Source organism: Danio rerio, chromosome 15 (assembly GCF_049306965.1).
Source record: "Danio rerio strain Tuebingen ecotype United States chromosome 15, GRCz12tu, whole genome shotgun sequence".
In the NCBI taxonomy this organism is placed as follows: domain Eukaryota; kingdom Metazoa; phylum Chordata; class Actinopteri; order Cypriniformes; family Danionidae; genus Danio; species Danio rerio.
In genome coordinates, this window is record NC_133190.1 from 23017979 (window position 1) to 23045574 (window position 27596).

The 27596-nt window shown below is 37.8% G+C and overlaps 3 protein-coding genes across 8 annotated transcripts in view; 2 read left to right on the forward strand and 1 right to left on the reverse strand.

Moving 5' to 3' along the window:
• Positions 1-4919, reverse strand: part of timm50 (translocase of inner mitochondrial membrane 50 homolog (S. cerevisiae)) — a 53083-nt gene extending 48164 nt beyond the window's left edge. The window contains 3 exon segments of the mRNA NM_200665.2: positions 673-704; positions 1841-2000; positions 4684-4919. Coding sequence (NP_956959.1) covers positions 673-704; positions 1841-2000; positions 4684-4887 — 396 coding nt within the window. The 5' untranslated portion in view covers positions 4888-4919.
• Positions 4920-5671: 752 nt separating this feature from the next.
• Positions 5672-22569, forward strand: tnfaip1 (tumor necrosis factor, alpha-induced protein 1 (endothelial)). Of its 4 annotated transcripts, XM_073922762.1 has the most exons (8): positions 5672-5725; positions 5807-5874; positions 6967-7320; positions 7400-7569; positions 16405-16488; positions 16583-16635; positions 16719-16914; positions 21751-22569. In XM_073922762.1, the coding sequence occupies exons 3-8, from the start codon at positions 7080-7082 to the stop codon at positions 21967-21969; spliced, it is 963 nt and encodes a 320-aa protein (XP_073778863.1). In that variant the 5' UTR covers positions 5672-5725; positions 5807-5874; positions 6967-7079; the 3' UTR covers positions 21970-22569.
• A 2391-nt stretch (positions 22570-24960) lies between these two features.
• The window catches only part of sgsm2 (small G protein signaling modulator 2), a 110214-nt gene continuing 107578 nt past the window's right edge, over positions 24961-27596 (forward strand). For all 3 annotated transcript variants that reach the window (XM_068213709.2, XM_021466398.3, XM_021466399.3), the window contains exon 1: positions 24961-25178. In XM_068213709.2, coding sequence (XP_068069810.1) covers positions 25119-25178 — 60 coding nt within the window. In that variant the 5' untranslated portion in view covers positions 24961-25118. The remainder of the gene's footprint in view (positions 25179-27596) is intronic.

The following is a 27596-nucleotide window of genomic DNA, read 5'->3' on the forward strand; positions in this document are numbered from 1 at the left end:
GTTTCAATAGAAAGAGACGAGTGGAGGTGAGAAAGTGTGCCATGCAAATATAAAGTGGCCTAAGAGCTTGTTAAAATTACCATTATTAAAAAAATGAAGAAAAAAAGGTGGATGGCTTTGAAGTGTTGTGTTATTTATTAGATATCACCATTAAGATACCAGACTGCCAAGTAAATCTATTCAAGTAATCTGGTCAACCTTTTCTTTTTGTTAAAGTGTCAAATGTAAAGCTCATGAATTAAAGATGTACGAGTGATGTCAAAAGAAAACAAACATTAAAACACTTGCTTCTTGATTTTCAAACTCCCTATTAACAATGACCAAAAATAACTCTTAAAGGGATAGTGCACCCAATACTGACAATATTGTCATTATCACTCACCCATTACTTGTTCCAAATCTGTTTGATTTTCTTTCTTCTGTTGAGCACAAAAGATGATATTTTGAAGAGATGAATATTGGTAACTACTGAATACCATAGTATTTGTTTTTCTCACTAAGGAAAGCATTGGTACAGGTTGTAAGCCTTCTTTAAAATAATTTATTTTGTGCTCAACAAAATAAAGAAACACATTAAGGTTTGAAACTACTTTAATAAATTTTTAATTTGTTCATTTTTTTTGTGTGTGTACTATCCCTTTAAATCTCAGTTTAGTGAAAGTTCATGCTTACCTTATTTCCTTGTTCATCCACAGAATTGCTGCCTAAAGATCAGAAACATTCAGAATTTTAATCACCTGATCAAAACTAAAAATTGAAGCAAAAAAGCATTTTAAAAAATTCTATACGATTGTACATATGAAAAGCTGAAATTTTCATTTTGATATTTTTAATTGTTAGCCATTAAAAAATATTGGAACTCATATACACAGTGATATAATATAATAATGTTATGCACAAATTACAATAATAATAACAATAATTATCCATTTATTAATGTATTATTTTAGCTAAAAACACAGAAATATTTAAAGTAAATTAATAATTGTATTGCATGCAAAAAAAAGGTAAATGATGAAAAAGTAAAACATCTACAATGTTTAGCATAAGAGTACAATTTTGAAAATGAATATTTGTATCCATTTCTCAGTGAAACCAGGCAATGTATTTTGGTGCATTTAAACAAAACAAATTCATTAAACAGATATATTTATTTAAATAATATTGTTAGTCACCAAGCACATTTAGAAATTGAAAGATATTACAAATAAATTTAAGCAAAATATTGCAAAAAATCGAAAATAAATAAAAGGCAACCTAAAAAATTTCAACAAAATTTTAAATAAAATAAAATTGTTGTACTAGAAAAATGTGGTTGTACTAGTTTTTTTGGACCGTTATCATAAGTTATTTTGTAAGATAAGCTCCAGGTTTGGCTTCAGTACTGACTAATCTAATGTACATGCACAAATGTATTATTGTACAGCTTCCTATTAAAAATATGAATTTAAAAAGATAGATGTATGAGGGGTGTACTTATATATGCTAAGCATTGTAAATATATAAAAATGAAAAAAAAAACTTTCAAAGCAAAAAGGATTTTAAAAATAAAATAAACAATTTAAATAGATAGTCAAAAATATCCTGTACTTCACGTTTATCATTTGTGTTGATTTCAATATTTTCTAAATCATTACAATACTTCAGAATAATCCTATCAATAATCCAATAATCCCAACAACAATCCAATCAATCCTGTTAAAATGTTTTGAATAACACAAGCATGTCAATGCAAAAAAAAAAAAAGAATCCAACAGTGTTCAAAGAAAATCTTCTAAATGATAACACCAGAACAAAGCAGTGTTTAGCTTTAGAGCAAGTAAGCAACTGGCAGACTCACCAAATATATATACAATGCCAACTGTGCCTCCAAGTCCCATAATTCCTGCTAACCGAAGGACCATCTTCTTGGCGTATGCAGTGTTCTCTTTCTGTTTCTTGTCCTCGCCCTGTTCATCTTGCTTGTGGCCAGAGTCTTCACCCTCTGGAGGAGGCTGTTCCTGTGAACAAGGTGTCAAAAGCATCCCATCATAAACTCGCCTGAGATTATTAGCATAAAATGTAAAACCATCAGCTTCAGGTCAGTTATTCAACAAGAACGCCACTTTTTGAACCTGGAAGCTTATGCAATAGCCAGTTTAAATAATTACTGCAATGCATGCATCAACTGAACTGTTTTGAACAATCTGCGAAGCTTTCATTCAGTGAAACCAATTGCCTTTACTCTAGGGCTGCACGATATTGGAAAAAACTAACATTACAATATTTTATTTTTATGTTATACATATTGCGATATTGTATATGATTTCACTAGATAAATAGAATAGCTTTATTTGGAAAGAGTTTACACAACTGATTATGATGATTTTGTAGAGTGCATCTGCATTAAATATAATAAACCAACCAAACGTGTTGATAAAACTGTAGAGCAAAGATAGGTACATGAAGAATAACAACAGATTCAGGTAAACAAATTGAGTAATCCAATGTAAAATAACAGTTTAGTTTTCGTTGTGTGTATATATATACTTAAATACAATTAAGCTTTCTTAAAGTTAAAAACATTATCATTCCTATTGCGTGAATGCTTTAAATGTTTACACAATCACGCGCTTAAAAAAAACACACAATCAACTGTGGCTCCTAGCCAACTATAACCTTGATTTGACATTGACGATCCTGCAATGTGACAATTGCAGATGCGCACATTGCGATATCAATGCTGAAACGATACAAGCGGCTCTACTTTACTCTGTCAAAAACTCAGACAAAAAAAATATCGGAACTTTGGAACCTTCAGGTTCTTTACAGTGAAAAATATTCTTTAGATTTTTTACATTTTCTTTACGCTGAGACAAGAACTGTTCTTTTCACTGAGAGGTTTTGAGGAAACAAACATCAGTTCTTCCGTGGCACTGAAAACAAAACATTCAGCCTTCAGCCCTTATCTCTATTCAACAGTCAAAAGAGGACTCGTAACCTTGCATGTTACAGCTCCAATGTTAAAAAGTCATTAATGTCATTTTAAACCACACATTTAACGGAATCATTTAGCATTTGGTCTCTATATAAAATGAACAATATCAAATTTGGTATGTAATTTCTAAGAGCTCTAAATGATCAACATAATCAGCATGATCAACATGACATGTAAAAACAATGCCATTTGCAACTTTGCTTATAGAGTGCTTTTTATCCCTTGATACTTTATATATTTTAACCCTTAAAATATAATCTTTTAAAGACATTATTGGCACAGTGACATCTGACAATTTCATGCAAGCAGTCTGCTATATTGGGGTAAAGTTGGTTTTATACTCGCACATTCGTTCAATGACAACTTGTGACAAGCTCCCTATTTTGTTTACCACGGTACTTTGATTATTCAGTTTGAAATAACATGCAAGTAAGACTTCATAACAACATTAGCACTATTTATTTGACTCTGAGAATTATTGTACTTTGATAGTCATTGGCTGCTAATACGATTTCCCTATTTAGAATTAGCAAACAATACTCTTCTGAAATTACATTAAGCAGAAAATCTCCATGTGTAAATATAAAGCCAACTTTACCTCAGTGTCTGCTATGCTGTTATGATAAATCACTAACTCTGTAACACTTTATGTTTCGGATAAATTTGATAACTACAATAATTAGCATGAAAAACACATTTAAAACATGTATTTATCTCAGTGAAGTTATATGCATTATTAACATTTACAGCTTTTGATTTTAAACATTATTAAGTATTATGACATGCAACCAAGCTGACCGAACATTTAATAACAACACTAACAGTGGTTCATCAAATCTTGAAGAACTGGTCATCGTCAGTAATCTACTTTAATGTTAAATGTAATCAAAGTCTCCTTTATTTCATTACAGACTGTAAGAACTGCATTTTACTATTCGTTGCCATAACAAAATAAATGATATGAATAGATAGATTATAGATGGATGGATGGGTGGGTGGATATACTTATGAATAAAATGCAGTTTTCACATTTACCTTATAGCATATCAAGACAAGCTAGAAAAGCATGACATATCAAATAAGATTCAAATATGAAACTAAATATGCAATTTTCTCATAACGGTTTGATTTAAGTATAGATTCAGTCTATTGGGAATGTTATTAAACCAGTGTTTGTTTTTATTGATTATTATAGGTGTTTTATAAAGGCTGGGATGTAGAGGTAGTATAATAGTACAAGGACAGAGATTCACATTATATATTTGACATAACATATAAGTTATAGCATGAATGTAATTTGGGCATATATTTTAAATTAAAAGTCTATTTATGAAATTGAGAGTATTTGTAATCCAACTCTGTTTTAATCTTTTGGCCAATTTATTGTGCTAATTATATACATTTAATATATTATTATAATATTTAAAATGATACACATTTGCTTGCTGAATATATAACCAAAGTCATAGCTCATATGTCACACACATAACACAATGTTGCCTGACTTCATTCAAACCACACCAGCACCTGTCAACCTTTCCTAACTACTGAAGAATCCAGCCACTTCTTGTCGTTCATTCATCGCCATATTACAGTAGTTACATGTCAGAATGTAAAAACGCAGGTCAGTTTCCATAACGGAATGACCGGCTTTCTGAATTTTTCCTGTCATGCAGGAATGTCAGGCGGTCAAATGAAGCTCTCACCTGGCTCTTCTGCTGCTGCTGAAGCCTTTCCTGCAGTATCGCCTGTGCCAGTCCCCCTGTTGCGCTGCTACTGGACGTGTCAGCGGATAAAGGCCGGACGACATCCAGCAGCGGAGGGGCCGTGGAGCAACGGGCCCCCTGCCTCAGTCTGAGCAGGCCCCGGCTCGCCCGGACACACATGGGATACACAGACACCGCCGACATCTTGAATATGATGCAGTTCGTACCCGGAGCGCGAGTGGAAAGGACAAACGATTTTGATTGGTTACGTCTATTGTGATTGGCAGGTGCAGAGAGCCAATCGAGTCTGTCGACTATTCCGTAAAGGCGGGTATTTTAATGTCGTCACGGGCTGCGTCAAAAGCAGCTAAAAGTCCCAATATTTTTTTTATTAGGAATGTTATTTTAACAGTGTTTGTTTTTATTAATTATTATATGTGTTCTATAAAGGCTAAGATGTAGAGGTAGAATAACAGTACAAAAACGGAGATTCACATTGTATGTTGCAATAATTCGAGAACATACAATGTCATTTTGGGTATACAATTCAAAATAAAAGTCTACTTATGAAATTGTTACAACTTGTGGTGTTAAGTTAAAACCATGGGTAAACATAAATATAGCTATATTAATATTAATTAGCTATCAAATGAAGAAGTTTTTAAATCTAAATATTACTTTTTTTAAAGTATTACTTTGTAATCTTTTTCTATATATGCTATACATAATATAAATCGCCTTTTATATATTCCATTTACTGTATATATGATATCTATACTATATATACTTATTACCATTTTGTTTGCTTTGCGTATTCATATTGTTTACATTTGTAAGTCGCTTTAGATTAAAGCATTTGTCTAAATAAAAATAAAACCTAGCATAAATGTACATTTTTTTAATCTCAGGGCTTTATCTTTTGTTGACTGTCCCTGCACTAGCCAATGGGTGGCAGTAGATCATTAATACGGTTTAACCTGTTGCTGTTGATCTTTCAACGAAGAAGAGCCATCCATCACATTTGTTAGCCATCGCCCTGAAGGTAGATGTGAAAGGTATTTTCCCTGTTTTTAAATGGTCTGATAGAACTGTTTATGCGTTTCTTTTTCAAATATGGTTGAAGTAAAACAGCGGAGTTGAAGAACTGTCGACTTCAGTTACTCGCCGACGAGTTATACTGCGGCAGAGCGGGTGAGTTTTACGCGTCGAAAAGTTTTTTCATGGTAATAACCTGTTCTAAACTTTGTTGTTTTGAATTAAATAAGCTGAAGTATTTTAAAACTAGCATTAACCCTAACTAAAGCTCTGAGGTGTTTTGTTATTGCGCCTTTTAGTCGTGAAATTAGCACAATAGAAACATTAGCAGAAACGTTTGCTCAAAAGCGTTGCCAATCTGTAAAACACACAAGATCAAGATTTTCTTTAAACTAAAAGAATTTAATATATTGTCAATAAAGATATACACAATGTGAACTGAATATTTGGCAAGTTTAAATTTGTTATCATGGCCAGTTGTAAATAAATATCAATTTATTTTAAGTAGCCTCCATGTTTTTCACTGACTTGTGTGAGGAGAAATGTTTAAATTTCAGGTCTGTTTTGGACAAAGAATTGTTATCATAAACAGTTGGAATTCATTATGTTTCAACTTTGCAACCCTGATGTTACTTCTTCTTTATCCCTTTTTTATTGATATAAAATGTATTTTCAAATTGCACTTGAACTATTCTGAATATGTAATTGTATGAAATTAAGATTGTTTAATCTGCAAATTATGATGATTAACCTCATTTAAATTTAATTATTTTGAATTTATAACTCACAATTGCTCAAACAGTTCAAGAATAGTGTAAAGTGTCTGTAAAGTGACCAATTTTCAATATGTCTTAATTCTTATTTTAAAAAATAAATTGTTTTTCTTTGGGGTCTTTAAAGTTCTTGAAAAAGTGTAGTTTCTTTAGTAATAACTGTATTTATATATGTATGTTGATTTATTTTTCTGTAAACATGTATATTTTCATTTCATTTAAATTAAATTTAGATTTTGACTTCTAACAATTCTGAAAAAAAAATTGTAGAAGTAAAACAATTATAGCATCATATACTGTCACCTTTTTAAAAACATTTTTGGGTCATATGGTCCACTTGTTTTAAATATTCACAATTTCAAAATTAACCAAAATAATCACAATTGTTTTTTTTTTTTTTTCATGTTCAAGCAGGGTCAAAAAAGGCACCCACATATGTAATAAGTGTTCAAAAGATCCTTCTGTATTGCTTTAGTTAATGTGTAGCATGTAGGTTTGGCATCACGATCAGCCTGGCCAGCAGCATTCACCACGGCAGGGGAAATCAGACCCATCGTGTGCAGGGTGGTTATCTACCTACAGAGGGACATGTCAGGAGAGAGCTGCCTGCACCAGCTTCAGCCACACACCGGGCCCATCCTGCCAGTCTCTTCAGTGGGCTGCCCCAAGACTAACACCTGCACCTACCGTGGTGTGACCGGAAATAAGTACGTTCAGCTCAATGTTGGTGGAAATCTGTACTACTCCACACTGCAGGTGCTCACTAGACAGGACACCCTGCTGAGATCCATGTTCAGCGGCAAGATGGAGGTGCTCACAGATAAGGAAGGTGAGTTATTTAAACAGCCCTGAGAGAAGATGCAACCTCTTCAGCCTTGGCTCAATGTGGTTTTTTTTTTTTTTTTTAGGTTGGATCCTAATAGATCGCTGTGGGAAACACTTTGGCTCCATTCTCAGCTATCTCCGTGATGGATTTGTGAATTTGCCAAAAAGCAGACAGAGCATCATGGAGCTCCTAGCAGAGGCCAAGTATTACCAGATTCAGGGCTTGATAGACTTGTGCCAGAAGGAGCTACAGGTTGGTTAAGTCACATAAAACCTCCTTTTTAATAGGCTATACACTTGTATTGGCCTAGTTTACATCTGGTATTAAAGGGGACCTATTATGCCCCTTTTTAAAAGATGTAAACTAAGACTCTGATGTCTCTTTAGTGTGTATGTGAAGTTTCTGCTCTAAATACCCCACAGATAATGTTTTATAACTCCTTAAAACTGTCTCTTTTAGGCTTTGATTGTAATTGTGCTGCTTTGGTGACTGTCGCTTTAAATTCAAATGAGGCAGGGCTTTCCCCCTCTGATGACATGTACAAAGGGAGAAGGTCAATTAAAATCTATTTTTATGAAGTGTGATTATAAAAAACAAAATGAATATATTTTTTTATTAGAAGCTGGTTATGTTCATAAACCTCTCATTAAAGTGATTTTTGTATAATAGGTTCCCTTTAAAGTTTCCGTGAAGTGCTTTGAAACATGCATTTGTGTTTGACGTGGGACATAATTTGAACTAAAACATAAAAACAGGGTGGGACCGTGTAGTGCCCTTCTTCTTAAAAAAAAAAAAAAAAAAAAAAAAAAAAAAAGCATTTTGTTTTTTCACAGCTCTGCCAGTGAGAGCAATAGTGCCTCAAGGGGGAGATTCCAATAATAAGGGGGCATAAGATGTCAGATGTGTACTAGAAAGCATTTGATTGGTCATAAGATTTGATGAAACAGTGAGCTGGGGTCCGTTCTTCGTATGTGGATTACTCAATTAGCAGGATTTGGATGTTGACGATTTGACGTGATCCAGGATCGTTTCGTTCTTCAAAACTCATCTGAGATTTGTTGTCATAGTAACAGTTGGTAGCTCAAACCTGCGTAGGAGCAGGCTCATTCATATAAACATGATTAGATTGGGTCAGTTCAAGCAAAGATAATATTGAAAGTATCTACCAAATGCTGATATTTTCTTACAGTAGTAGTTATATACACTTGGGAAAATAAAATCTATATATTAATAACATTTTTGCAATCTGCACTTCGAAATAAAAGTAAAAGACTGCCACCTGGTGGTTCAAAGAGAACATTTATTGATATTAACTTTTTAGATGCAAACGCATACATGCACATTATTCAACTTTTATAAAAAAAAAAATTTAAAAAAGGATAATAATTTATGCGGTCAAGCACGTGCTTTGATCACTAATATGCTGGTGATTGACAACTTTACAGTTATCAAAATGCTTTTTTGATGCAAAATTAATTTATACAGTTATTCCTTACACCAATTAACTTGAGTAGGCCAAGGCTACTATAATAAATAAAATCTCCTCTAAATGTAGAACTATATACATTGATATGCATTGAAATACATAATGAATACTCTTGACACATAAAAGTCTAAAGCCTGCAGCTCACAACAATCGTGGAAAGTTATTGCGTGTCATATTTAACAAACCGTTTACTGCTAATTTGATGTAATTTTGCTCACATGGATGATTGAATATTAATCAGATGATGTCATCACGCTGCTGTGCCGTCAGCCAATTGTTGCATTGCTGATCATGATTTCAAAGATCGATAGATCAGTCCTTCACAACACGCGCATCGATCTCTTTATCCATCAGTTTATCCAGACATTTTAATCTGATTCGCGAACTTGTTTAAAAAAACAATATAGCCAGAGATCAGTTATCAAGATGAACAGATCCAGGATCTGCCAAAACATCTTAGATCATTTAAGCGAAGTACGAAGAACAGACCCCTGATGTCAAAAAATCATTGATCCATTTAAGCAGAAATGACACTGCAAGCTTTGCATGGTTCTATCTTTTTAATGGGAGTTTTGTCACTTTGTTTTCGACTACCTCAATGTTTTTGATGTGGTTGGGTATAGATAAGTATAACATTTCAGACCCCATTTACACCTGGGGTCTGTTCTTCGTATCTCGCTTAAATGATCTAAGATGATTTGGCAGATCCTGGATCTTTTAATCTTAATAACTGATCTCTGGCTAATTTGGTTCTTCAAACAAGTTTGCAAATCAGATGAAAATGTCAGGATGAACTTATCTGAGATCGCTGCTTGTGTTGTGAAAGACATATCTATTGATCCTCAATCATGATCTTCAATGCAACGATTGGCTGACGGCACAGCAGTGTAATAACTGTAATAATCATCTGATTAATATTTATTTATGAGCAAAACTGAATATCATGTGAGCAAAATCATTTAAAATTTGTAGTAAACTATTTGTTAAATATGACATGCAATAACTTTCCACATGTGTGGTGGGCTGTAGACTTTACACTTCCATGTGTCAGGAGTATTTAGCAATTGATTTAGTTTTACCTTTAGAGCAGATTTTCTATTATAGTAGGTCCATTCAATATCTTAATAAGTGGCTGCTTTAATTTTAATATAAATAATCGCATAATAGGAGAATAAATGGATAAAGGTGTCTGCAACTTTTGCATCAAATTAACAGCATATTAGCCGTCAAAAGATATATATACCTGTTAAATATATATATATATATATATATATATATATATATATATATATATATATATATATATATATATATATATATTGTAGCGAGGCAGAGGGAAAACACAAACACCGTAGATGAAGTTACAAACAATGCCCCGGAGGGTGCTTTTATTTACAAGTGGTAAAGGGGTGAATGAGTGCTCTTCTTAGAGGTGCGTGCTCAAGTGCTCCAGGGAGAAGGTGAAGACTGGTGAGAGGTATGGTGTTGGATCGGTCACGAGCTGGATTCGGCTGTGGGAGAGACAGAGAGAGACAAGCGTTAGCGCAGGGAGTCATGTGAAATGAAGCTCACTTCTTTCTGTGTGGGGCTGGCTTATATCTCTCCCTGGCTGATGAGGTCCAGCTGTGAGCGATCCGGGGTTGATGAATGATCCAGCTGGTGTGGATTTGTGCCCAGGGCGACGTGGTATTACCCGACTCGCTACATTCCCCCCCCCTTAGCGTCGTCCTGGTCCTGGGTATCCTGCGAAGGAAGAGCAGTGTATTGAGAGGGGGGTAGAATGTTTCGACAGACCTGCCCATCCTGACCAGAGCCGTGAGAGTCCGTCTGCGTTTCCGTGGGAGGCCCCGGCTCGATGTTGGACGTCGAAGTTGAAATCCTGGAGCGACAGGAACCATCTGGTGACCCGAGCGTTGTTGTTCTTCGCTGTAGCCATCCATTGTAGCGGGGCGTGGTCGGTCACCAGAGTGAATTTCCTGCCAAGGAGATAGTACCTTAGCTCCAGGATTGCCCACTTGATCGCCAGGGCCTCCTTCTCCACCGTTGCGTAGCGGGTCTCTGCGGGGGTCAGCTTCCGACTCACGTACATGATGGGATGTTCTTCATCGCCGTGGACCTGGGAGAGGACCGCGCCCAGGCCCGAGTCGGAAGCATCCGTCTGAAGAATGAAGGGGCAGCCGAAGTCAGGTGCGTGCAGTACCGGTGAGGACGTGAGGGACTTCTTTAGGGCTCGGAACGCATCGTCGGCTTCCTTGGTCCATCTTATCCTCTCCGGCTGCCCCTTTCTGGTCAGGTCTGTCAGAGGGCTGGCTATGGATGAGAAGTTAGGTATGAAACATTCATAGTAGCCCGCTAACCCCAGAAATGCACGTACCTGGGTCTTTGTGGTGGGTTGTGGAGTTTCTTGTAGTGCTTTGACCTTGTTTTGCTGTGGCTGTATGAGACCTCGTCCAATGTGGAACCCGAGGTATCTGGCTTCGGCTAGACCCAGGTGGCATTTCTTGGGATTAGCTGTGAGCCCAGCCCGTCGAAGATCTAAGAGCACCCTCCGTAACCGGGATAGGTGTTCTTCCCATGACTCTGAGTGGACGATAAGATCGTCCAGGTAGGCTGCTGCATATGGCTGGTGGGGCCTCAGCAGGATGTCCATCATTCTTTGGAATGTGGCTGGGGCCCCGTGGAGCCCGAAGGGAAGAACCCGGTATTGCCAGTGCCCACCGGGTGTGGAGAAGGCGGTTTTCTCCTTGGCGTCTTCACTGAGTGGTAACTGCCAGTAGCCTTTAGTAAGGTCGATGGTGGAGATAAATCGGGCTCCACCCAGCCTATCCAGCAGCTCGTCCACCCGAGGCATGGGGTATCCGTCGAACTTGGAGATCTCGTTGAGTTTCCTGAAGTCGTTGCAGAAACGGAGGGTGCCATCGTGTTTGGGGACCATCACTATTGGGCTGGACCACGGGCTACGGGATGGTTCGATGATGCCTAACCTTCTCATCTTCTGGATCTCGTCGTCGATAGCCAGCCTGCGAGCCTCTGGAACTCGATAAGGCCTTTGCCGGACGATGGTGCCAGGAGGAGTGATAATGTTGTGCTGGATGATGGTGGTTCGGCCCGGTTTCTCCGAGAACACATCCTTGAACTGACCAACCAAGGCTTGCAGCTCCGCCTTCTGGTTTGGTGAGAGTTGCTCACCTATGTGGACAACGGGAAGAGTTTCTTCAGCGAAGGCGACGAGATGACCTGGAGCTGCAACCCACTTCTTCATAAGATTTATGTGGTAGAGCTGTTCTTCCCGTCTTCGTCCCGGCTGACGGACTCGATAATTTACCGGCCCTACCCTTTCTACCACCGTGTATGGTCCCTTCCAGGATGCGAGGAACTTCGAGGTTGTGGTAGGTATGAGTATCATCACCTTGTCCCCTGGGTGGAACTCTCTGGGTTGGGCGGGCCGGTTATATAATCTCTGCTGGGCGCGCTGGGCTTCGGTCAGGTGTTGCTTTACGATGGGCATGACTTTCGATGCGTTCTCTCATGTCCCGTACGTGTTCAATCACCGACCGCTGGGGGGCTGGCTCCTGTTCCCAGGCTTGACGAGCCACATCCAATAGCCCTCTGGGTTGGCGTCCAAACAGCAGTTCGAAGGGGGTAAATCCTGTGGAGGCCTGGGGGACTTCCCTGATACCAAATAACACGTACGGGATCATGAGGTCCCAGTCGCGCCCGTCCTCTGCCACCACCCGTCGGAGCATCTGCTTCAGAGTCTTGTTAAATCGCTCGACAAGGCCGTCAGTCTGTGGATGGTATACTGAGGTTTTTAGTTGTTTTACCTTGAGGAGGTGACAGAGGTCTGCCATCAACCGGGACATGAAGGGGGTGCCCTGGTCGGTCAGTATCTCTGTTGGGATTCCCACTCGACTGCATAGCAGAAACAGCTCCTTCGCGATGGCCGATGACGTGGCTTTCCTCAGGGGAATCGCTTCAGGGTATCTGGTGGCATAATCGAGGATAACAAGGATGTGCTCATGTCCCCGGGCCGACTTCGGCAAAGGCCCTACCAAGTCCATACCAATTCGGGTGAAGGGCACATCGATGATGGGTAGTGGTATTAGAGGGCTGGGGGGTGGTCGTTGGGGAGACGTTCTCTGGCAGATGTCACATGCCTGGCAATACCTCTTTACTTCCCCGTCTAGCCCCGGCCAATGGAAACGATCGCGGATCCTTTTCACCGTGTTGGCCGCTCCCAGATGTCTAGCCATCGGGTGGGTATGTGCCAGTTCTAAGACCGTCTCCCTCTTGGTCCTCGGAACGACCAGTAGTGTCTTCTTTTCCCCCCGCCTCTCTGCGACACAGTACAGCAGACCATTTTCCACAATGAAATGTGGGAGGGGGTGAGGGCTGGGAAGTCGCTCATTACCGTCGATGATCCGTACTTGTGGCCAACAGTGTTTGAGCGTTTCATCTTCCCTCTGTGCTCTGCCAAAATCGCCTCCTGCGGTTATCTGTTGAAACAGATCAAAGTATAAATTAGCTGATATTGATGACTCACCCCCTCTGTCGCTCTCGGTGGTCATCAGCGCTGGTTTGCGGTCCCGATGAGCCCGTGGCTTGTTCTTCTTCTTTGAACGAGCCGATGGAGCGTGGTGGTGAGTTAGGAGTTCGTCGAACCCCGGCCAGTCTCTGCCCAGTATGAGGGGCACAGGAAGATCCGGAACCACCCCGACTTCGATGCGCCAGCTGCCTGGTTTCGCCGCGATGGTCACTCTTCGGGCGGGTACGTGGCGGGTATCCCCATGCACACACGTGATTGGAATTTGCCCTTTGCTTTCATGGTGGTATTTTAAGGTTTTCGGGTGGACCAGAGTGATGGCGCTTCCTGTGTCTAAGGTGGCCGTTTGTGTTTTTCCCTCTAGCTGGACTTTATGGGTGGGAGCTTCGGGAGGGATATTGCGGTGTACCGCGCACCCTGCTGTCCAGGCCGGGGTCGAGTGCGTCGTCGGCTCGGTGGGCATCGGCTCGTCCATCGGGCTGGGGACCGCTGGTCTGCCGCCTGGTCGCGCTGTGCCCTCCACCGGTCGCCAAGGTGCACTTACCCTCCGGGGTGGCAGAGCCGCTCTCTCCCCATTGTCTCTGGCGATGTGACCTTCAGCCAGCTCGATCGCCTCCACCAGGGTGGCCAGTGACTCAGGATTTCGCATGCTGGTGAGTGTTCGCAGACGTCGGGGTAACGCTCGCATCATCTTCTCAATAATCACCTTCTCAGCGACCTGGACCGCCGAAGGATCTCCTCCCAATAACCATAGCCTTCCCAGGCGAGAAAGTTGAGCTGCTTGAGTCCTCACTGGCTGTTTCTCGTCATAAGACCACTGGGAAAACTGTTGGGCTGCGCTGATTGTGGATAGCCCCATTCTGGCTAATATCTCCTTTTTTAACGCTTTGTAGTCTTCATTTTTAGGTGTCTCTAGTGAAAAATATGCTCGTTGCGCTTCTCCTGTGAGAAACGGAGCCAACATTCTCGCCCAGTTTTCATTTGGCCAGCCTTCTCTCTCGGCAATGACTTCAAACGTATGTAAATAAGCGTCAATATCATCCAGGTCGCTGAGTTTAGTGAGATGATGATGCGCACTCACTTCGGGAGTCGGATGGTGTCTGGCCGCCTGGCGGAGCTGCTGTTCCAGTCGATCCTGTCTGGCTGTAAGTTGCTCAGAGATGGAATTCTGTTTACTGGAGATCTCCGCTAGGTGGAGCAGTACCTCTTCCAAAGACATGGCGACGGGATGTTGACAGCCGAGTAAGAGGAAGCGTGGGAGAGAGAGAGAGAGCGGATGCCTGTCTGTAACAAACAGAAAGAAAAATTCAGCGGTTATTTTCTTCTGAGTGTTTCTTCTGAATTTTTCCCTCTGTAATGCCCGCATTCTCCACCAGTTGTAGCGAGGCAGAGGGAAAACACAAACACCGTAGATGAAGTTACAAACAATGCCCCAGAGGGTGCTTTTATTTACAAGTGGTAAAGGGGTGAATGAGTGCTCTTCTTAGAGGTGCGTGCTCAAGTGCTCCGGGGAGAAGGTGAAGACTGGTGAGAGGTATGGTGTTGGATCGGTCACGAGCTGGATTCGGCTGTGGGAGAGACAGAGAGAGACAAGCGTTAGCGCAGGGAGTCATGTGAAATGAAGCTCACTTCTTCCTGTGTGGGGCTGGCTTATATCTCTCCCTGGCTGATGAGGTCCAGCTGTGAGCGATCCGGGGTTGATGAATGATCCAGCTGGTGTGGATTTGTGCCCGGGGCGACGTGGTATTACCCGACTCGCTACAATATATATATATATAGGTTACTACTGTAAGAAAATATCAGCATTTGGTAAATACTTTTAGTATTACATTTGCTTGAAATTACCCAATGAACCGCCAACTTATCCAGCACATTTTTTTACGCAGCAGATGCCTTTCCAGCCACAACCCATCTCTGGGAAACATTCACTCATACACACTACAGACAATTTAGCTTACCCAATTCACCTATACTGCATGTCTTTGGACTGTGGGGGAAACCGGAGCACCCGGAGGAAACCCACGCGAATGCAGGGAGAACATGAAATGGCAACTGACCCCGCAAGAAGGTCGAACCTGCAACGCAGCGACCTTCTTGCTGTGAGGCAACAGCACTAACTACTGCCCCACTGCGTTGCCTGTAATATAGCATATGAACTACAATTTTATATTTACAGCCAGACATTGCAAATGTGATCAAGCAGGTCTGATGTTGCTTCCAAAATGTTTAATATGTGAAATAAATCATATGCATTTAGCAGAAAGAAATAATTTAGTTCATTGCTTAAAAGTCATTGTCTGTTTGCTCTGCACAGAAATGTGCTGCACCTCCAGGCATTAAAGTTAAAATATTTAAAAAATCAGAGTCTAACCGTTGATAGAGAAATTTTAAATGCTTGAATAAAATAATTATATTATAATGCAGAATCTGCCATGAAATGTCCTATACAAGTTGCTTATTCTTAACTGGTGTGTTAAAAAAAATATAATGGAGACTGGACCAGCCAGTCTTTTTGTACTGTGTGTTTCTATGGCAACCGGAGCATTAAGAGTGCATTGCTAAAAACCAAGTTGGGGATAATTTTAATCGTTAAATGGGGACTGTTAGAAAAAAAGCTGAAGGGTCTCTAAACCATAAATCAAACCATCCAGCTGTTTGGACGTGAATCAAAGGAATATTTGAAAATCAGAAAAATACTCTGTGGCTTTCACAAAGAAAAGAATCCCATGAAGCATGGAAAATGCCAATTGATAGAATGAAGGACTTTTTGCACACTTTTCTTATTAATTGGTGGAATAGTTTTGAATATCATCATGAGTAGTGTCGTTTTATTCCATGAATTCCTTTATTAAACATGATTGTTTTAACAAAGTTGTTAATGAAAACAATTGTTTAAAAATCCTGAAGCCCACAATGGGTTTGTCTATAAATGTCAGTTTTGGTTATAAAACTAGTTGCATGTTGTTATTATCTGACAAGTTTGTCAATTCATATTATTGAAAAAATTGAACCTTTGTCGGTTGCTTGCTTATGTATTTTTATTTTTGTTGGTTTGCAGGACAATAAGGAAAAGGCTCTGTGTGTAATCCCGGTCATAACATCTCCTAAAGAGGAGGAGAGACTGATACAAGCATGTGTGAGGGTGAGACTCTTTTGCAAAAATGCAAATATTTAATCTTTAAAAAAAAACAAGATAAGCTACATTTCTAAATGTCATCATTATTTTCTACTTACAGCCTGTTGTAAAGCTTCTATACAATCGAGGAAATAACAAATATTCCTATACAAGGTAACTATGATTATGCTTTAATGTCACTTTTTGACAGACTCGATTCCTTTTTTTTTTTGATGGATCTTAATCTTCCTCAAAAGCAACTCTGATGACAACCTGCTCAAGAATATCGAGCTGTTTGAGAAGCTGTCTCTGAGCTACAGCGGTCGTGTGCTCTTCATTAAAGATGTAATTGGAGATGAAATTTGCTGCTGGTCTTTTTACGGACAGCACCGCAAACTTGCTGAGGTCTGCTGCACATCCATCGTTTATGCTACTGAGAAGAAGCAAACAAAGGTAAGATACTCTTTGGCCTTGTTTACACCTGGTATTAGGATGCGTTTTTGTCGATCAGACGAGGGACTCTAACCCAAGGGTGGCCAACACTGTTCCTGGAGAGCCACCTTCCTGCAGATTTCAGTTGCTACCCAAATCAAACACACCTGAACCAATTAATTACGACCTGAACACCATGTGATAATTACAGGCAGGTGTGTTTGATATTTGTTGCAACTGAAATCTGCAGGAATGTGGCTCTCCAGGAACAGGGTTGGCCTCCCCTGCTCTAGCCCCTTAACTGTGACCCCACATTTTGCATTAACTGTATATGCATATTTCAGCTATACATTTCATAGGTGACATTTGCATATCATCCACAGCACTTTTTATTTTGAAGTGCTGAGATCCGCAGCACCTGAGCACACTGTTCATGTTCTCCCTTTTTGTTTGCTGTCGTCATTCGGTTCTGTCTTAGTCTAATAATCAGATAACAAAGAACTTTTAAACAAAGTAATTATAATGTATACATGTGTATTGCTGCTTTAATTAGTAATAAAGGCAAAACAATGCATTCTTATACGTCATCGCCATTCAGCTGATATATATTTATATTATTTAAACAAGTATTTGAATAACTAATCAACATTTCATTTCCCAAATCTTGCAAAATCAGAATTGGCTATAAGATCTTATTAATTAAAATTTTTTTTCTTATATTTTAAAATAAATTTTATTGCAATTGAATTCAGATGTTATTAATTAAAATGTGTACAATTATATCAGCTGAATATCTGCTATCCTGCTTTCCACAAATATTAATATCGACCTTCAAAAAAACCCATATTGGTTGACTAGTTTTGACCACTCTTCTGATGAGCAGGTGTATGCTTTGTATAGGCTTTACTATGTCATCATGTATTACTTGTACTGTATTTGTACTATTTAACAGTTTTAACATGCACATTTTTGTTTTACACACTTTTGAGTTTTGTTCTGTTAAACAAAAAGGAAGATATTTTGAAAAATGTTGGAAACTTGTCACCATTGACTTGCATAGTATTTGTTTTTCCTATAGAAGTCAATGTTGACAGTTTTCAGCTTTTCAAAAATCTTTTTTGTTCAACAGAATAAAAAAAAAACCATAAAGGTTTGGAATCACTTGAGGGTAAGAAAATACTGAGTACATCTTCATTTTTGGGTGAACTATGCCTTTAATGACTTTATACAAGAAATAAATCTTTCACAAAACTTTATCTATTGAAACAAACACTGTTCAATAGCACTGCTGGAGAACTGCTGTTTGAGGAGAATGAAACGGCTCTTTTTTCAAAATCTCATTTGTAGTCAAATGTCTTTTTTTTTATTAATTACTGCAGGCTTAATTAATTTATTATTATGATTAATTGATAAAGCTATAATGGATGAGTTAGAGCAGAGATGTCAAAATTCTGTCCTAGAGGGCCAGTGTCCTGCAGATTTTAGCTCTGGCTTGCCTCAACACACCTGCAAGATATTTCTAGGAAAGCCTAGTAAGAGCTTGATTAGCTAGTCCATGTGTGAATGATTGGGGTTGGAACTAAACTTTGCAGGACACCGGCCCTCCAAAAAAGAGTTTGGACACCCCTAAGTTAGAATATATGAACATGAGTGAAGACTGTAAATTTGTATTACAATGGGAACCGTTGAAGAGCATTCTGTTTTTTTACCAAGCGGCAACCTCACGCTCTCCCTTGGGAAGCCAATACAAAAGTAACTGAAAATGCAATTCATCGAAATTCTGCTAGTCCTGGCTCCATAATAGAGCAAATTTCATTTGAGCCCACTGTTACAATGGCCAGCTTCACAGCAGAAAAAAAAGGTGTTTACATCCTCATACAAGAAACGATTTTGGTTCATATAGCTCATATTGCCCTTCATGACAACTGTGAGGGGGCTGAATTTTTTTATAACTAATCCGTTTCCTTTATATTAGGCTATATTAAGTTTGCATAATTAAGGGCGTGGCCACTTGAGTGACAGCTAGGTCTCGCTGTTCACCGTCATTTCACCTCAGCTGACTCCGGCAGATTAGCCACTGAACTCGGCATAAACATCATATTTTTGTGTTGTTTTATGTGGCTTTACACAGTTTCCTTTTGGAATTATTTCTTACAATTATCAGATAATATGGGATGCCTTGTGCACTTAATTGTGCTCACAAACCATTCACGTGGTCTCTGTTTCCTATGTGAGTAAAATTATATACATTTATACCATCTCTATACATGTATTTGTTTTATTTAAGATCATTTATCATTTATATTTTTGTTTAGAGCTGTAAAGCACTCCCAAATCTGGCAGATTGATTAGCTGTAGCCTCTAGAACAGTCATCTAAAGCCTTGTCATACAGTGTTATGCTGGATTTTATCAATAGCCTTGCTATTACTAACACAGACTATATCTGAAGTGTTTGGAAGTCATTTGCGTTTTTCTCCTGTAGAAATATGTCATAAGAACAATGCTTTATTCCTCAGTGTATTACAGCAGTGTTTTTAAAAGACTAAACACTTTATTGATATAGTGTACAACCAAGTACATGTGGTCAGAACACAAACAAGTCACAGGTGATAAAGTATTAAGCGTTTTCCCAAAGTAACGTCTGTCTAAGCCAGATCCAAGCAAAATGCCTGCAGGTGTCTGTAGTTCTGCTCATTCTCCGCCTCTTTGCCCTTGTTTGGCATCCCGACGTGGGTGTGATGACGCGCTAACAAAATGGCGACAGGTGGCTTCGCCTACTTGTGGCTTCTTTTGCAGTGTTCAGAAACCAATGGGTGACGTCACGGATACTAAGTCGATATATTGTACAGTTTATGGTTTTTACACGGTGTGTATGCGGGCTCTAAAAAAAAAATTTTTTTAATTGATAAGTCAATTTAGAGAAGTATAAGGCCTTTAAAAATCTTAAATGCTATTTTAAAATGATTACAATTTGTATCAGTTTTGATTATACAATCTATACAGGGCTCGAAATTAACCTTTTTGCTTGGTAGCACCAGTGCTCCTAACTTTGAAAATTTAGGCACATCAGCCAAAATTTAGTCGCGCACACCCATTATAAGCACCGTTACTACAAATTTTATACAAACATATTTATTGCATTTGAAATCAACACTAATCAAACTAACAAGCAAAAATACATATATATATGCAAGCGTAAGGAAAATATGTCTGTACGAAATCCCGGTATCACAAGAAAATACATTTTTATAACGTAACTGAGTGACTAAAGCATACACGGACCGCTCACCGGCCCTGCACGCACTGCTTGACATGATTGAATCTGTTAACGGTATGACTGTGCTGTTCTAACGGGTGCTGTCTGATATTGCACTGATGCTTTTGACATACTGTACCTTATTATATGCATACGTCATGTTAATAGCAATACCGGTCTTTTTATGAATAGCGATGTTAGTTTACTCAGTGCAAACCTGTTTGCGATGGTGTACGTGGTGTTAAATTTGACATATAGCAGCCACTTGCACAGTGGACAGCATCTGGCGATTCTATGATGAATCAAACAGAAGCTCTCATGCTAGATGTGGCCAACAGTTACCTGAAAATTCCATCCCACAGACTTTTCATAGCGAAATTGAACCCAATGGAAGTCTTTTATCCACTCTTTGAAAAGTGTAGACGGTGGATTAACATTCAGCACATGGTCACTAACTTTAGATGGCATCGTTTCTAAAAGAAAATCTGTCAGTTTTATCTTCATTCTCATCTTTAGCACTTTACAATTTTTCCCGGTAGTAGCTCTCTCTGTCACCCCAAGCCAGAAGGCATTGACTGAGTGATTAACAGCTGATATTTCAGTGCTAGAGCAGTGGTGGGCCAATAAGAAGAGCGCGAAGGCGGGGCAAGCATTACGGACTTGGCTTTGTTTACTGCAGCATGTTGACATGACAACTGTTTTAAACCATTCCTGAGTGTTGCGTTTCGTGTTTCAAGTGCAGACAAAGAGCTTAGAGATGCATTCTGTGTGAATATCTCCCGAATCCGCGCATGTGGTGAACATTTTGCAGTAAAAACTGGTCACACTCAACAATTTTATGCAGTCGCACAAATGCTCCCAAATATATTTTGAGGTTGCATAGATAAAATTTCGGGCGCATATGCGACCAAAATGGTTGCAATTTCGAGCCCTGCGATAGTTGTATACTAAAGCTTGCATGAATTCAATCTGCGAATATCGGGATGTTGTTTATAAAATCGATAAAATCCTGCTTGATATGACATCACACTGTCTCGTTTACTGTACGCGCCACCTGCTTATTAGCATTTTTATTTGTATATAAATAATGGTTTAGTTTTGGATTATTCTTTTCTTACAATCCGTATTTAGCAAATATACCTGCCTAATCTCATGAGGAAACGTAAGTATTTTACGTTTTGTCAGTTTAGTGGCTAATTCGTACAAGTTTCACGAAAATGTACCATTGTAAAAAGGAGGCAAATCATACCAAATTGTACGAATTAGATCAAACTAATTCATATGAATTAGCCACTAAATCAAAAAGTTACGAATTGTTGTGCGATTGTGTTAAATATACTGCAAGTTAAAATGTTGCCATTGTTAGCGGTTTAAATCAAAAGTGGGGATGAGGTCTTAAAATGTGTGGAAAGAGTCTTTAAAAGGTCTTAAAATGTATTTAATTTCACTCTCTGTTTCCTGTGTATACACCGTTCATTTTCTCACCAGTTCATTTGTCAAGTCACCTTTGTTTTGCTATAGCGTCTTTACAATTTAGACGGTGTCAAAGCGGCTTTACGTAGATGAAGATGTCTAAGAGGAACTCTTGTAATCCCCTCAGGTTGAGTTTCCAGAAGCACGAATCTACGAGGAGACGCTAAACGCCTTGCTCTATGAGACTCTCCCCATCCCAGATTACTCTCTGCTAGAAGCCACCCGCAGACGCACCAATTGCTGCTCCCACAGTGAAGAGGAGGAGGCCGTGGAGCTGAGAGAGCGTGTGCGCCGCATCCACATTAAACGATACAGCACATATGACGACAGACCACTTGGACATTAGCCCAACTGTGAGGCTTCCAAGACACTTTATAAATATATCCTTTTAACCAGTGCCTCTTTTGTAGATCTGTGGAGAACACTAGATCTCAAGCACAGTTTAACCACTCTTTAACTTCACTACCGGAACAGATTACAGCTTTTTTTATTTATCTCTTTTTCCTTTTTTTATATCGTAGGGAGCTTGACAATCAAAGCTTTTGATGAAATGCTGCTTGAACTTTGCGTGAACATAACAAAACAAGGATGATCATGAATTCGCATCAGTTCCTAAATTTTAACTTATTTACCTCATTTTTTGTTATTTTAGGAGAAAAGTTTGTTATTAAATTGTGATTACTAATCTAATCAGAGAATGTTTTGCCAGGATGAGTCTGCCAAGTACATCAGTTGAGTTCTACTAACCATACAGGATCATATACTACATTTCAATCTTGCATTATGCCTATATTAATCATCCTTACTGTGATTTTAAGATGATTAGTGTGTATATTATATGGTATTGGGTGTGTTACATTTGGGGAAATAATTGCAGTGTATGATTTTAAGAGTGTGACAATGTGATGCCCTCAGAATGTGTTTTTGAATGAATGACTGAACGAGACCCAGAAGTTTCCTTCTCCATTTTTTTTAACACTTACAAGTTATCTTCAGTTCGTTTATAAATATTTTAACATTCTTCAAGATCTAAAATTATCAGTTTAGAGCAACTTTTTTTGTTCATAAGATATATTGTTAATTGTGTTGTCTATAATTATGTCTGAAGTCATTAAACCCTTTTCTTTTTTTGTTATTTAATGCAAAAAAGGTATCTAAATGACAATTTTTGGAAGGAAATATCATTAGTAGTTTACACCAGCGATTCCCAAACTTTTCAGCCCGCGACCCCTAAAATGACAATGCCAGTGACTCGCGACCCCCAATATCCTCTGAGGTGGTTATAAATACAGAAACCTTGCATGCAGTGGCACACTATTCTTTTTTTTTTTTTTTTTAAATGTGTGTATGTCAGTGCTGTAAATGGGCCAGAAAGTTTAACCTGGTGTTATAAAATCAATCTGCTGCATCTGAAGCTATTGCTGTGTCTTTAATATAATGTAATTACCCCAGGGATCGCAATCCAATAGAACTAGTAACTATAAGCTTCTATAGTAACTATATAGTAAATAGTAACTATAAACGGCTTTTTTTCTCTTCTGTAGTTTATGGATAAAATATGGTAATTCTTATGGTTTAATAAAAATAAAACGATTTTTGGAAATCACCAGGCAAAAGCCCCCCACCCCACCCCTGAGGGCCTGACTTATACGCATCCTTAAACACTTTTGTTTTTGTATTTTTGGTGCATTAGTAGTTTGCAAAAACAGCTGACAAAAAATTCTGAAGATAATTGAAATTCAGATAAAAAATTTTTTAAAAACAAAACAAAAACAAATGGAAGACATTCACAAGACGCCAAAAACAGATTCATAATAGCTTACAATAGACAGAACTTTTACATTTGTTACAACTTTGAGAGACTTCATTTACGATATAAGTTCATTGACAAATACCTTGTATAAAGGAGGGGATTTTTGTCTACATTTTTGGATAAATAATTTACCATTTAAAATAATAAAATTAACAAAAATTGTTAATAACAAATCATTTCTTTTGCATTCAATGTTATCAACAATATTTTTAACAGAATAATTAGAAACACAGTCCAAAATAATTGCACACTCTGACAATCAACAAATAAGTGACATAAGGATTCCTCGTTGTGTTTACAAAATGAACATTCTTTCTCAATATTTGAACATTTGGAAAGTAACACGTTAGTTGGATATATTTAATGTAAAATCTTTGAATGAATTTCTCTTAGTTTATTTAAAATGCTAAATTTGTATGGTAGCAGCCATGCTTTTCTACAATTAACCTCCCATATTCCAATAAAATTTCCCTCTTGGAATAGCTCTATTTTTGTCATTAAATACTTGCCTTACATTTTTTTTGTCAAATAAATTTTTACCATTTATCAGGAAATTACATTCTTTATTTTCTATTAACAGGTCAAGCATCCTTGATCACTGTCAGCGTCTTCCCCATCAAATGGTGTCACTTCCTTAATAAGTCAAAGGCTTTAAAACACATTTTATGTTCAATTTAATGCAAATGTGACAGCACTGACCAAAACAATTGTGAATTTATTTGTATTATATATTTAAAGTTTTTATTTCTAGAGTTTTTAATCATTTGATGTGCACATTAAACTTGCTATTTCTAATTTTATTTTCTTCTAAATAACAGTTTTTAGAATAGCAAAACTATTAAGCTGAAGGTTCGATTGGAACAAGGACAATGACAGGGTTTGTAAATGTGTAAAGGATTTTTAATAAAGAAAAAAATCTGAGAGCCAAAATGAATGACATATTTCTATACAGAACAACTCACAGAAATCAACCATCAGTCTATTATAAACATTTTGGGATAAAATATTTTATATTAACTGTATTTATGTCTTTATTTCAGGGATAGATGATGTAGGTTTCTGGTAGAATGTCCCACACAGTAACACTGACAGGAACATTATAAGCCAAATTATATATCACACCTTGTTTCTAAAATAAAGCTATCTATAATTTGTTCAGTTTTTTTCCCTCTGGATGCACCTGTGCCATTATAGGTAAAGCCCAGATGTGCCTTGCCATAATAGGATGCGAGACTACAACAACCACGCAACTTACTCGTCTTTTACCTTTAATAGGTCACACCAAACATCACGTCTGGTGAACGCCTAATGACAATGCCTGATTAGTTGAACCAGCACAAGCGCCTCCATCCGAGCTGTCAAATGTGGAGAGGAGCTAAAAATAAATCGCCGTCACCGCCTGAAGAGCGTACGGCGCGTGAAGAGATTTATCCCATTGATCAACAATGCCGAGGGGGCGGGGACAGCGGCGATTGCGTCATAAAGGAACCGAAGATGGCTTCACGATGCGCTACGGCAGTGCTCAGATGCGTCAACGCTCAGCTGTCAGTACACACGTTTATATGAAAAGGAAGGAAGGCTAGGGAAAAAAAAGATATACTGGCAGAAGGGCAGGCGAGCCTTTCAGATTTATGTCTCCAGCCGGTTTATGCTGCACCTGGGTTGTTTAACAGTCAGGGACAATGGGTTCGACTACAGATGAAGAATTTAAGGAGAAATTACTATGGAACGTCAAAAGAGAAGTAAGTGGGATTTATTCATCTTAGTTTTGCATGATAGGGATATTCTTGCACGGATGCATGCTTTCTCTTTACAATGTGCTTCCGAATTAAGTGCATGCATATGGAAGTTTTTCCGATGGTTAATGTGGATTAATGTATAACGAGTGCTCGTTGTGAGTTTCCATGTATTTTTAATAGATTTACTTTCACCTGTAGAGCCGAAGGGCTTGGGTATTTCGTTTCCTTCCTCATCCGCCTGTAACTTAATATGGCTATATGGGGGACCGTGATTCGTAATCGATGGTGTCTGAGGTGATCGATAGATTACGCTTTGTGCAGATGGATAAATGCAGCGTAAACGCTTGAACGGATGCGTTTTTAGAGTCAAATATGTTCCTAGCCTGTTGCAATGTAAACAAAAACGAGTTGACATCGAATTTCCATTGACTAGTTGAGGGGCTGAGCGCTCAAAGCACGCGAGCTTTATTTATAACGCGACTGGAAGAGAAAGAGCGCTACTTTATAATCTGACTGATTAAGAGAGATCGATGCTTTTGCATCTTATCTGCTTGAATAATGTTTTGATTTTTGTTCCTTTTCACCTGCAGAGACTGGTTACAGATAACTTTATTATGTGGAAATAGAAGTGTTACTTAATTTTCATGCCAAATAAGTTACCACTCTCAATTTATACCTGTATTTTAGTAGCTATATGGGCGTCATTGGTTCATACACACCACATGTTGAACTGACCATGCTTTCATATTATAAATGTAATCAAAGCAATAAAATTGGGCTGCTAATTAGAATTAAGCTAATAATTATTTTATAAAGAACCCAGACTCTTACAAAATATAGTTTCCAGCAATGCTATAAAATAATATTATTTTTTTAGATAACTTTATTTTACAGTTTTTAAATCAACCTCTATTTTCTTAATGTAAAACATATTCATTTTGTAATATTTATGATCTAAAGAACCCAAATGGTAACACGCCCAAGTCCATATAATATTTACAGTTGAAGTCATAATTATTAGCCCGCCCTTTGGGTTTTTTTTTTAACAGAGCAAGGAAATTTTCACAGTATGTCTGATAATATTTTCGACTAGATTTCGACTAGAATAAAAGCAGTTTTCTTTTTTTTAAGTCCATAAGGTCAAATTTATTTGCCCCTTTAAGCAATATATTTTTTTAATAGTCTACAGAACAAACTATTGCTATACAATAACTTTCCTAATTACTCTAACCTGCCTAGTTAATCTAATTAACCTAGTTAAGCCTTTAAATTTCACTTTAAGCTGTATAGAAGTGTCTTGAAAAATATCTAGTCAAATATTATTTACTGTTATCATGGCAAAGATAAAATAAATCAGTTATTGGAAATGAGTTTAGAATCATGATTAGAAATGTGTTAGGACAGTCTCTCGGGGGGCTCAACAATCAGGAAGGCTAATAATTCTGACTTCAACTATATATATATATATATATATATATATATATATATATATATATATATATATATATATATATATATATATACACACACACACATTAATATAGGCGCAAGACTGAAATCCTGTATGGTTAGCAGAACCCGACTGACGTACTTGTACTTGGCGACTCATCCTGGCAAAGCATTCTGATTAGATTAGTAATTACAATTTAATAGCATACGCTTCTCCTAAAATAACAAAATATAATGTACAAATATTTTGTACAATCAGAAGGATCAGAGACAGTAAAAGTTTTCATCAATAGCCTTGTAGAAGCTTTATTTTATTTGCCATCGATTTCAACACAGAACTTTATTATTTTTTTCAGAGAATAAAACCTCTGTAAATGTTCTTCACACTAATGAAAAGGTGGTTCTTTTAGGGTCTGTTCAGTGGAAGATTCTTTAAAAAACTGAATGTGCAATGAAATAATTTAGGAATATTTATTTATTTATTTATTTATTTATTTATTTTTTATTTAAGCATTTGAATAAAAAAATAAAAGTGCAATGTAATAATTCACAGGATCATTTAGTGAACAAAGACCACACTGAACTGAAATCAATAGTCGTTTATTTTAAAGATAACAAATCAAGGGTATCTTAACTACAGCATGTTGCCATGGTGAAATATCTATAGCCAAGTCATTATACAACTATTTGCCCACAGTGCTGTGGTTGACCAATCAGATTCAAGTATTCATACAACCTTGTAAAATACAGTAAAACATCCGTTCAGAAAAAAGAATAAAATATATATTATTTTGATTAAATTATATCATATTATTTTAAAGCAATTGGTAAATTATTTTTTGGTACCAATTGCTTTAAAATAACATGAATGAACTGTTCTTGAACACATTTTGTAATAATTATTTGATAAGACTTCCTCATTTGCATACAGTTTCCGACGTTTTAGCTCCAGGAACTGTAAAGTGGAAGAAG

Bases quoted from the DNA above. Each gene is read 5' to 3' on its own strand.
- tnfaip1 (XM_073922761.1), top strand. From the start codon at position 7,080: ATGTCAGGAGAGAGCTGCCTGCACCAGCTTCAGCCACACACCGGGCCC. The intron at 7,321-7,399 runs GTGAGTTATTTA...TTTTTTTTTTAG, and splicing joins GGTGCTCACAGATAAGGAAG to GTTGGATCCTAATAGATCGC. The intron at 16,915-21,750 runs GTAAGATACTCT...TAATCCCCTCAG, and splicing joins CTGAGAAGAAGCAAACAAAG to GTTGAGTTTCCAGAAGCACG.